The sequence below is a fragment of the Petaurus breviceps genome, unplaced genomic scaffold (assembly GCF_028583685.1).
Source record: "Petaurus breviceps papuanus isolate PSGF00001 unplaced genomic scaffold, PetGlider_PUasm1.0 91041, whole genome shotgun sequence".
NCBI classification, from domain to species: Eukaryota; Metazoa; Chordata; class Mammalia; order Diprotodontia; family Petauridae; genus Petaurus; species Petaurus breviceps.
The window spans coordinates 11,971,813-11,983,816 of record NW_027187400.1 but is presented as its reverse complement, the minus strand read 5'-3'; the positions used below and the strand labels follow the sequence as shown (position 1 = coordinate 11,983,816).

Below are 12,004 nucleotides of genomic sequence, written 5' to 3'. Positions count from 1 at the left end.
TAGGAGGGCTCTTAGAACACAATGTCAGAGCTGGGAGGGCCCTTAGAACACTATGTCAGAGCTAGAAAGAGATACTTTCCAGCACTACTTATCTATGAATATGTGATCATCTATGAGATTGTGTCCTGAGGACTCCAAGGGCTGTAGAAGGGCTAACTAGGGAAGACCTCTTCAAAAACCCCAGGGTTAGAAGCACTTCAGGGGCAGACAGAGGGTTCTTCTCTAGGGCAGCAAATGCTCCATTGGCTCCTGGTCCTTATCAGTCTCTTTCCTTTGATACCCCAGGGGGCAGGATTGACCATGGCCACCACGAGGGAAAAGCCAAACAAGCTTTGCATGAGGCGGTGGAGATGGATCGGGCCATTGGGCGGGCTGGCTCCCTGACCTCCCTGGAGGACACCCTGACTGTGGTTACAGCAGACCACTCCCATGTCTTCACCTTTGGTGGCTACACCCCCCGGGGGAACTCCATCTTCGGTAGGCTGGGCTGGGCTGAGTTAGAGGGTAGCTATTGGCCATTAGGGCAACCAGACCATGGATGTCTAGAAGGGTAGAGGCCACAGGGACTCAGGCACAGGAGAAAAGGGAACAGGTCCTGACCTATAGCAAGCTTCGCTGCTTCCCTGTAAGACCTAGGGAGGATGGAGGAGGTCTTCTCCTCTCTGGGACTCAGTTTCCTCATCTGTGACAATCTTCTAAGGTCTCTTCCAGCTTCTAGCTCCAGATCCTGGGATTCTAATTCAGTCCAATAGCTTGTTAAGCACCCAAAGGTAGGCATGACCCAAACCCTGTTCACCATCCTCTTGTTCTCCAGCCTGTGAGTCAACAAAGGGGCAAGTGGCTAGATAGGCCTCTAGTGAAATGGGGCAAGGGGCTATAGCAGAAAGAACACTGACTTGGGTGTCAGGTCCAGGGCTGAACCCCAACTCCATTTCATCCTGCTTGGATGGGACCTTGGACTGTCTGAATCTGTTTTCTCCTCCAAAATGAGGGAAGTGGAACATTGGGTGTCTAAGGGTCCATCCAATCTTATTGGAATCTACTGAGAAAGGGGATCCAGGGAGCATATAAGCTGAATATCTGCTAAGCCAGAGTGACTCTTAGTTTCTAGATAGAGATCCAGGGAAGAGGGGCCAGGTAGATGAGTGAGTGATCATTTATTAAACATTCTTTATGTGTCAGACACCCTGTGCTATGGATATAAATACAGGCCTTCAAGAAGCTTGCATTCTAACAGGGGGAGACAACACAGTTTGTGGCAGGGGAGGTGACCAGGGAAGAGTGTCACTTGACTGGACAGGAAAAGGTGAAGAAAGCTCACCTTGTCTTCGAAGGTGGGGTGGAGGCTGGGGAAGGAAGCTGGAAAAGTGGAAGGAGAAAAGGAATTAGCATAGGGGCATTTGATGATCTGGAGAAAGGGCTGAGAAGGGTGACCATTGGGAAGAATTGGGACTGAGGCAGCTGGGCCTGGTAACTCTGAATTCTCCCTTCTGCAGGGCTTGCCCCCATGTTGAGTGACACAGATAAGAAGCCCTTTACCTCCATCCTGTATGGAAATGGACCTGGCTACAAAGTGGTGGCTGGCGAGAGGGAGAACGTTTCCACTGTGGACTATGGTAAGACCCATGGTCTGGGAAGGGATTCCCTTGGTGGGATCAGAAGATGTGTTCTGGTGGATGAGAGATGGGATGGAAGGTGAGATGCATTAGAGGAGGGACTCAGATAGGGGGTTTCCACATAGTCTGTGAGCATAGCTATCTTTCCAGATCTTGGTATGAAGAGAAGAAACCTTGTCCCTGACCCAAAAGGTTAGGGAAATTCCAAATTTAGTCTCTCCTGGACCTTCCTGATGGCTATACCAGTCTCCACTCCTCACCATCCAATCTTGGCTTCTCACAGCTCATGACAACTACCAGGCGCAGTCAGCGGTGCCCCTGCGCCATGAAACCCATGGGGGTGAAGATGTGGCTGTGTTTGCCAAGGGCCCCATGGCTCACCTCCTGCATGGCGTCCATGAACAAAACTACATTCCACACGTCATGGCCTACGCATCCTGCATTGGGGCCAACAAGGACCATTGCCAACTCTCCTCATCAGCCAGGCTGGGCCCACAACCAGCACTGCTCCCAGGCCTTCTGACCATTTTCCTGCTGCTCAGCCTCTTATTCTAAGGCCAGCTGTATCCAGGCCCAGGACAGCCGGCTTACCACCCATAGCTGGGGCCCGTTATTGACACTGCCCTTGATGGTCACTGGGCCTGAAGCCTCAATCCCCATCATCAACCTTGTTTTCAGAGCACCTCAGGGCAAATGGCCACCATCAACATGGGGCAGAGTGGTCAGGTGGCAGTGGCCGAAGGCCGTATCCCCACTGCTGCCTATGGCTAGAGGCTGCCATGCTCCACATCCAGCTTAAGAAGCCCCACCAAACCAAAGTCTGAGGCTCCACTGGTCTCTCTCTGGGCCATGAACTATAAAGCGACAATTCTATGAGGGGGAGCAGGGAGCCATGCAGGCCTGTTCATCTGTCAGCCAGGTCCGGAGGCAGTTTCTTTCCCTACAACGACTCCAGAGAAAAAGTGGACAGGCCAGGTTATGGACTCTGATCCACTGGTCCCTTCACTCCCATTGTCCCCAGGGGAAAGCACAGACCTGGGAAGATGCCTATTATTTGGAAAGCAGATTCTTCTCTTGCCCTGGAGGGTGCTGATGGTTTCTCCCTCACCACTGCGTGTAACAATTTCCTCACCCTTGTCCCCTCCTGTCACCTCCGTTTTTAGCCCATGAAACACTAGATCTCACCAGGAGGGCAAGTGGTACCTGCAGAGGGCTTAGCTTGTACTGCCTGGTGGTACCAGGGCATGCTGGTCCCCCTCAGCTTAGGTTAGGGGATATACACAGTTCCAAGGGAGGAGCAGAGGAGGAGTCTCACTCTTCCAGCAGACTCCCAGTCCCGCAGCCTGAATCTTCACCTTCTAGAGAGGACAAGGCCCAGCTCCCTCCAGCTGATCATTGTCGATCCCCCAGGGCAATGAGCTGGGAGGGTAGAAGTGGAGGTGAGGGTCAGGGACTGAGGGCCCAGCAGTGACTTGGGTCAGACAGACTCCCCTTCTCCCTCTCCCCTCCCCCCCCACTCTGGTCTCCATCAGGGGTCCAGGCCTCAGCCTAATGAAGAGCCAGCAGACTGGGACGTCAGCAGAGTGGAAAGAGGGACAGATAACAAAGCCCTGGGAGGGAGGGGAGGAACAGGGATGGGGCAGGGCCTCTGGGACAGCCATGTCTCCCTTGTTGATGTTATTGCCATTTTTAATCTCCCACAAAATCCTGTTAATAAAAAATTTTTCCAAAATGTTCTGAGAACAGAGCCCAGTCCTTGTGGGTAGTAAGGTAGACAGGAGAAACAGTCTGCTCTCCCAGGTCTGCCTTCCACTGCTATTCAGGAGAGGGAGGGGGTGGTTGTCATGATAATAGGCTCAGCGGGCCCCTCTCAGGGAAAGGGAGTCCTGGGGCTGTGGGCTACAACCCATGGGTGGTGAGTCAGTTCCAAGGCCTAGTTCCTAAATTCTTAGATCTAGAAATCTAAAATCACATAAGCCAGCTGTCTCCCTTTTGGAAGAAACCAAGGTCCCAGAGTAAATGACAATTAGGCCTTTGGTCTCTCACTGGAAAGTTGGCTTGGGAGGGGGGGGGAGTAAGAGAAACTGCAACTGACCTGAGCCTCTGAGACCCCAACTCTCCTCCATGGGGCAATGTAATTTTAAAGGATAACACAGTGAAAATGTGCTGGTTTGGGAATTAAGAGCCCTGCTTTGGGAATTGAGAGCCCTGGATAGCCAGTCAGTCCTCATCAACTTTTGTTTGACTGTGAATTTGGGTAAATCCCTGCCCATTTCAGTTTCTGATGGCTTTGGAATAAATGGTCTCTGAAGTCCCTTCTAGTCCTGAGTTCGGGTTCTGAGCTCTGATTCTAGGTGCAGGAAGAGGCTGGAAGTGGGGGCTCTCATCTCCATCCCAGCTCTCCCAGGAGCCCTGTCCCCTCCTGACCTGCCTTCCTCCTGAGCCAAGACTGAGAAGGCAGAGTACCCAAGTGTCCTGGGGTGGCCACTCTCACACACTCTGGGACAGTATTGACCCGGGAGTTAGAAAGTGTGAGTTCAAATCCCAGCAAATTGTTGAGTGGCATAACATAGCATTATAAATTTAGACTTAGGTCCAAACCCCCTTATTTTACAAAGGAGGCAACTGAGTCCCAGAGAGCTCATAGAATCATAGTTTTAGAGCAGGAAGGGGTCTCAGGGGCAACAGGCATGGAGTGAATTGATATGGCTCTATGTGGCAGGGCTGGCCTTTGGACCCAGGTTCTGTGACCCCATTGTTCCATGCCGCCCTTCTTGACTTCTGAACCTTATTTTCCCCACCTGTGAAATGGGGACAATACCTGTAATCCCTCACAGGTTATTGTGGAGTAAACACTGTGGATTAGTTTTATCAGTTACCATAATATTTGTATAGCAAAGTACTAGGTGTTGCTATTCCCACTTTACAGATGAGGAACCTGAGGCTCACAGAAGCCCTTTGCCCACAGTCACAGAGATAATAGGTGTCTGGGGTCAGAGCTCTGTCCTGGGCCACCCGGTTGCCTCTGTGATCAAATGTTTCTTTTTGTCTCAAGAAACTGGAGGAGGTAGGAAGGAAGGAAGGTTCAGAGGAAGGGACTAGAAAGGACAGATTTGAAGAGAAGGGGGTTATCAGGACATGTGCCCGATGCTCAGTGGGGAGAAGAATGCTGCCCTGGGGCTCAGCAAAGGCAGTCCAGGCTCACTCCTGGGCGGCAAACCAAGGCCCCAGGACTGCGTGGGTGCCTTGCAGCCCCTCAGCCCAGCTGGCTACACTCAGGGACCAGATGGGACTTTTGTCTTTCTGGGCCATGTTTACTCCACAATCTCTAGGGGAAGAAAAGGAAGAATGGTTGCCATGGTTACTTCAGAATAAGGAGGGATGTCTTTCCTGAGGGATGATGTCCTCTCCTGGACAGGAAGGGGATGCACTGGCCCTAGGGCCTCTAGGAGAGCATGGATAGGAATACCAATCCTAAAACCTAGCTTCAGTGCATTAATTAGAACAGAGAATGTTGAGTTAGAAGGGCCTAAGAACCCAAAGTGTCAGAGCTGGGAGGGCCTTAGAACACAGACTGTCAGAGCTGGGAGGGCCCTTAGAACACAGAGTGTCAGAGCTGGGAGGGCCCTTAGAACACAGTGTCAGGGCTGGGAGGGCCCTTAGAACACAGAATGTCAGAGCTGAGAAGAGCCGTAGAACACAGGATGTCAGAGCTAGGAGGGCCCTTAGAACACAGAGTGTCAGAGCTGGGAGGGACCTTAGAACACAGTGTCAGGGCTGGGAGGGCCCTTAGAACACAGAATGTCAGAGCTGAGAAGGATGTGGAAACCATCTAGTTCAAGCCCTGATTTTACAGATGAATAAACAGGCCAAGAAAGACAGAGGAAGTGACCTGGTCTCCTTAGAACAGTCATTAGCACCCTGCTTTCCACTCCCAGCTCCAGGATCCTGCCACACACCCCATCTCTCCCCAATCCTTGTGTCTTTGGTGCTCTCTTCGTTTCTCCCTCCCCCCTCTTCATTTCTCCCTCCCTTTGCCCTCTTCCATTCTCCCTCCCCTCTCCCCTCTCTGCCTCAGTGTCCCCCAGTTCTCTGTCCCTGCGTCCTCCCCTCTTGTCTCCTTTCCCTCCTTTCAGATTTCCTGCTTTTCAAGGAGGCCTCAGTAACATCACGAGCCATGTGATGGCTGCCCCCAATTCTCTTAAGGTTTACACAGTTACTTCCCCTGGGGTAGTCATGTAGGTGTGGGCCTGCCCATTTTGCAGAAGAGGATATGAGTCTCTGTGCAGGGCGCTGTGTAGCTGGGCAGTGTCAGCCCCCAGACTCAAGCCTAGGCCTCTCACTATGGCCCACTTGACATGGGCAGCCGCCCACCCCCACTTTCATCCTTAGCTCCATTCCAAGGATCAAGGATCGGGCCCATCCTGGCCAGTTGCTTCCCTCACAAACCTCCCCTTGACCCACAGCCAGGCCTGTATCATGTCACCTGGGTCTCAGTCCCCTGAGGTTCCCTAGGACTCTCTCCAGAAGAGACAGAAGTCTCCCCTGGCCTGAGCAGAGGCCACCCGAGTGCCTGGGATCTGGCAGAGCCCAGTGGGGCTGGCGGCCACTCCCGGTGCTTGGCCAGGCCCAGCCCGGCCTGTGGTCTGGCCCAGCCAGCTCAGGAGCTGCCCAAAGGGAACCACTTTCTGTCTTTGTGGGGAAGCTGACTCGGAATCTCCAGAACAAACAAGGAAGCCACAAGTGCCTGTGGAGGGGGGAAGGGAGGTGGACTAGAAGCAAGGGGAGGGCTTGTATCATTGCTCTGCTGCCTGGGGCTTCCAGCGGCTTCACAGGCTAAAAGCCACCCGCCCTCCACCCTGAGAGAGCTCACAGAGCATGGACCTTCAGGATGCTAACCTTTCAGGTTAGGAAACTGAGGCCAGAAAGGAGGGATGTCTTGCCTGAGGTCATGCAGCTAGTGACTCCCAAAGTCTGATAGCAGACTCAGAAGGCATTGGACCACACCACACCACAGCTGCCTTGACTCGTCAGCAGACCTCTGCTTTCAGTGACCAAAGGCTCCCCCACATCTCCTGGAGAGTGGGGTGAAGGAACTGGAGGAGAGGGAATGAAGAGAACCCCAGGGCTCCAGAGGAAGAGGGGAAGGGAGGAGACAGCTACTCCCTACATCTGGCTGCCAGACCATGGAGAGGAAGGGGGAAGGGTCAGATGGGGACGAGGCCAGGATGTAGGTGACCTTGTGATAGTCACTTTCCTCCTGCAAAGTTTTCAATTAGAAGAGCATCAGGATCTCTTCCAGCTTTCCCACTTGGGAATTCTGGGACCACACTCAGCCTGGGAGGGGAATTCAAGGGAGGTATGTACCCACAGGGGGTGCAGAGGATTCCTTTCTCCAGTCAGTGTTTAAGGCCTCAGCCCCAAGTCAGGAAGGGGGAGCTGTGAGGGTGGCTCAGTGAGGTCCAGGACCACCCTGGGGAGCCCTGCAGGGAACGGCCGGGCTGGACAGGACCATCTTGCTGATTCAGAATGACCAGGGGAGGCCAGGCCAGCTTCACAAAGCCCTCAATTAGAGAACAACGGAAAAAAACATGGTGTTATTCCTTCCCTGGACACAGCCCATCATAAGCTAAGATAGGCATGGTTACTAATAGGAAAAAATGGCAAGTCCCTATAAGCCCACATAACATAATAACATATCAGCAACAGAAAGGGTCTTTTAACATTCAAGGGCTGTTTGCTGGCCCAGAAACCAAAAGCACATTAGAGGAATGCGCTCCCCCCACCAGCTCCATGCCCCCTCGTTCTCTGCCTTCCTAGACCAGCTCTAGGGAAACTTCCCTGATCTGTCCAACTAGAAACGCTCTCTTCCTCCTTCACCTTGGCTTATAAAACACTTCTGTGCATTTATTCATGTGGGGGAGAATAAAAGTAGATCACCTTTGGAGTCAGGAGATCTGGATTTGAATTCTACTTCAGCTGTATGACCTTGGGCAGGTCACTGTGCCTTTGGCAGATTCCCAGTTTGTCATCTGTAAAATATAGATATTTTTGTTTGCCTCAAAGAATATGTTGGGATATGAAAGGGAATGTGGGGGCGGCTGGGTGGCGCAGTGAATAGAGCACCAGTCCTGAAGTCAGGAGGACCTGAGTTCAAATGTGGCCTCAGACACTTAACACACACACACATACACACACACACATACACACACACACACACACACACAAAACTAGCCATGTGACCTTGGGCAAGTCACTTGACCCCAATTGCCCTACCTTCCCTCCCTCCAAAAAGAAAAAAAAAAGAAAGGCAGTGTGGTATAATGGGCAGCAAACCATCCTTTTGGTTAGGAAAGCCTGGGTTCCAATCCTTCCTCTGAGAAGTATGGCTGATTTTAGAGTCCTTTAACTTCTCAGGTGATATTGTAAGGTGCAGAGCAGGGAGCAAGGCATAGGCAGAAGGGTTTCCTTCCCCTAGAGTTCCCTACATGGATGGAAATGGTCCATCTGGTGCAAGCAACAATAAAACCAACTTATTCGATGTACTGTGCTCTCTATTATTGAGCGACTGCACCAAGAAACAAAGAGAGGGAAAAGCAGTTCCTGCTCTCTGGGAGGTTCCATTCTAATGGAGGACACGAGGTTGTAGGTACCTACAATATGGATCCCAGGGGATGCAAGTGTCGCTGTCTTCTCTCCCTCGAGAGTGTAAGCTCCATGAGGACAGGAAGGTCATCTTTGTGCCTCCCCCAGCACCTAGCAGAGCAGTCCCTGGTTTTTTTTAATTTTTCTTTTCAGGGCAGATCAGTTCTCAGTTCTGAATAAAGGATTCACATGACTGCCCTAGCCTCCCAATTCCCAGACCTAGTCATCACTGGACCCACAAACCAATCACAAGGAACAATTGTAGGTAGGAGAGTGGAGAGAGTATTGGCATGAGGACACTGGGGGTAGACCTTTCAGTTCCAAATCCCACGATTCCCCAAAGCTGGGCAATACCCCTAGCTGCCACGCCTGCTTCAGGGTCTGGGATGAGACTTTGGTTCTCTCTCGTCTCTGGCTTTTGTCCAATGTGCCTTGGCGCATTTCCGTTTGTTTTGTTTTCCTTTGGGTCTGCCTGGTGTGTAGTAGGTCTAGATTAATAAATGCTTCTTGATGAATAGATAGATGGACTGATTGATTGCTCAGCCCCCAAGCTCTGCCCAATAGTCAGGCCAAGTCTCCTCCATGCTGGCAGCTTAGTGACCCACTGGGCTTGCTCGAAAGGGCCTGGGCTCTATTTTGCTAACCCTGAGGGCAAACTCTTGGTGCACAGCAACTAGTGGTATGGTGGGTAGAGCACTGAGCCTGGAGCCAGGAAGACCTGAGTTTAAATCTGGCCTCAGATGCTGACTCTATGGCCTTGGCAAGCCATGTCATCATTTTACCTCTGTTTACCTCAGTTTCCCCAGCTGTAAAATGGGGATAATAATGACACCCACTGACTTTCCTAGGGTTGTTGTGAGGATCAAATGAGATTATCCTTGTAAAGTGTATGCACATAGCACGTAGTAGGTGCTATAAAAGTGTTTATTCTCTTCCCTTCCCTTCAAATCTCACCTTAGACCCTCACAAGCTGTTGGATCATGCACAAGTCACAATCTCTCTTGGTCTCAGTTTTCTCTTCTGTCACATGAGACTAATAATAACATAGGGCTATTGTGATTAGTACAATGAGATAATCCCATAGAGTGTGCAAATGTTTCAGGACTATGTAGAAATGTCAACTACTATCAGGATTGTGAATATAGTCTGTATGTGATAGGTTTCAGGGTAGGGTAAGGAGAAGAGCTAAATGAGGGGCATGTGGGGAGGGGAGAAAAGGCTGCATTGGGGGCCATTGGGAAGATCTGAGTTCAAATCCAGCCTCTGACGCTGGGAAAAGCAGACTCTAGGGATAATACAGAAGGGGCCTTGTTGCTGCTGTCCATCCCCTTTATTTTAGAGACAAGGGAACTGAAGACTTAGGGACTTGCCCAAGGTCACACAGGTAATCAATATCAGAAGTGGGATTTGAACCTGGGTCCTCTGTCCCAAGAACCAGAGCTCTTTCCACAGCCTCACAAGAAGGCATAAATGAGATAATGTATAGTAAGTGCTTGGCCAACTTTGAAGCACTTGCTCAGGGACAGTGATCAATTTTTAGACAGGTAGGGGTGTAGTGGATAGGGCACTGGAGTCAGTGGAACCTGAGTTCAAATTCTGACTCAGATACTAACTAGCTGTGTGACCCTGGGCAAGTCACTGAACCCTGATTGTGAGAAAGAAAGAAAGAAAGAAAGAAAGAAAGAAAGAAAGAAAGAAAGAAAGAAAGAAAGAAAGAAAGAAAGAAAGAAAGAAAGAAAGAAAGAAAGAAAGAAAGGAAGGAAGGAAGGAAGGAAGGAAGGAAGGAAGGAAGGAAGGAAAGAAGGAAGGAAGAAAGGGAGAAAGAGAGAAAGAAGGAAAGAAAGAAAGGTAGGAAGAAAGAAAGGAAGGAAGGAAGGAAGGAAGGAAGGAAGGAAGATCTATGGTATTAGGAGTCAGGAGGGACTTGAGTTCAAATCCCATATCCAACACTTGGCAGTATGGATGAAAGAAGTCATTTCATCTCAGCTGCAGGAAGACCTCAGCATAAGTCCCACTGAGGCCCCTCGAGGCTTTAGCCTGACTCAGTTTCCTCATTTGTAAAATGAAAGGGCTAAACTTGACAGCCTCTGAGGTCCCTTCGGGCCCTAAATCTAGGAGCCCATCCATGATCCCAGAGTGGGAGAGTAAGTGTAGAAGAGAAAAAACATTTTGTATACTTTCAAATGGTTTTCTCAATGAGAACTTAAAAATTTGTATTAATAAGGCAAGACTCGTGCCCTCTGATGCTGGCAGCTAGGGAAGGCGCTGGGGGGGTGGGGGGGACAGTGTTCAAGGCTCCAGCCCACCCTCAGCTCAGGGCTCAGGGTGGCCATGGCAGGAAATTCCATGGATCGGTGAGAGTGTGCATCGGCAAAGCCTTCCTGAGGGAAGCACCAGCTCTGCTTCTGGGCACTGACCACCTCACAGCCAGGCACAGCCAACTCCGTTCTTGGGCACTGACCGTGCAGGCTCTGGAGGGCGGGATTAGCACCTGCTTCTCAATGAATGGTCTTCTGTCTGCCTCTCCTCTTACACGAGGGATCCTAAAAGCAGGCCCTGTGCCTCCTGTTCAGACTGGACGCTCCCTGAGGGCAAGGGCTATGGCTCCTCTGGAATCCTGGATGTTACTGGGGGGTTGGGGATGAGTGGGTGGCAGGAAAGGCCTCTGAAGACAGCGGCTGGGTCTCTACTCTTGGACTCCAGACTCCCAAGGTGTTGGGCCAAAGAGCGGTACCTGTGCCTCCCCCTGGCACTGGGAGATCCCTGAGGATGTCAGCCCTTTTCCTCTTTCTCTCTATGGCCACCCTCAGCCAGGGCTCATTGAGAAGCCGATAGGGGCAGTCACTTGAGCCCTAGGGTTGGGGGTGGTGTGGCTCCATCCTGCACCCAGAGCCCCAGCCTGCTGCTACACCCCAGGCTGGTGTCTCCACCCCTCCCTCCTTTGTCTGTTCCTCACGGCCCTGGCGCCGGCTTGGAAGCAGAGAGCTGTCAAGGCAGCAGGAGCCTGAGGTTAGGCTGAGAGCAGCCATCTCCCATCAGGCAGAGAGCCAGCCAGGCCTGAAGGGCAGAAACCTGGGGAGATTTGATTCCTAACCCTGAGAGAACAGAAGGTGGACGAAATCCCATTCCCTTCCTTCTGAGCCTGCCCTGAGCCAGACATGACACTGGCAGCTTCCAGGTTTCTCTCTCCTAACCCCCTCTTCCCAAAGACTTTGGCCTATTCTGTTACCTCCTCCCACCCCAGACACACCCACAGGCTACCCAGGGCTCATCTGTCAAAACCTGTGGGTAGCTCTCACCCCAGGTGTCTCAGGAAAGCCAGCTAAATCCCCTGAAAGCTCATGGCACCCTAAAGAACCCATCCCAGGAGCTGCAGGATTGACCCAGGGGTCAAATGAGAGAAAAGCAACATGAACAACATAATTATCATTAAGGAGCGTGGCAAGGAGGCAGAAGATTCACTAAGGCTCTGAGCTAAGACAGTACCCCTGCCCTGCCCCAGACCTGACCTGATTTCCCTCAGTATGAAAAATATCCTCTTCAGATCCCCCCATTTGGGAAAGTTATAGAATGTTAGCGCTGGGAAGGCCCTTAGAACACAGGTGTCAGAGCTGGGAGGGCCCTTAGAACACAGATGTCAGAGCTGGGAGGGCCCTTAGAACACAGAATAGTCAGAGTTAAGGGGGGCCTTAGAACATAGGATGTCAGAGCTGGGAGGGCCCTTAGAACACAGAATAGTCAGA

The 12,004-nt window shown here is 51.4% G+C and overlaps 1 protein-coding gene across 3 annotated transcripts in view; it reads left to right on the top strand.

Annotated features, from left to right (window-relative positions):
- Positions 1-3,348, top strand: part of ALPL (alkaline phosphatase, biomineralization associated) — a 52,398-nt gene extending 49,050 nt beyond the window's left edge. For all 3 annotated transcript variants that reach the window (XM_069079527.1, XM_069079526.1, XM_069079528.1), the window contains 3 exons: positions 286-477; positions 1,497-1,616; positions 1,900-3,348. In XM_069079527.1, coding sequence (XP_068935628.1) covers positions 286-477; positions 1,497-1,616; positions 1,900-2,171 — 584 coding nt within the window. In that variant the 3' untranslated portion in view covers positions 2,172-3,348. The remainder of the gene's footprint in view (positions 1-285; positions 478-1,496; positions 1,617-1,899) is intronic.
- The last annotated feature ends 8,656 nt before the right edge of the window (positions 3,349-12,004 follow it).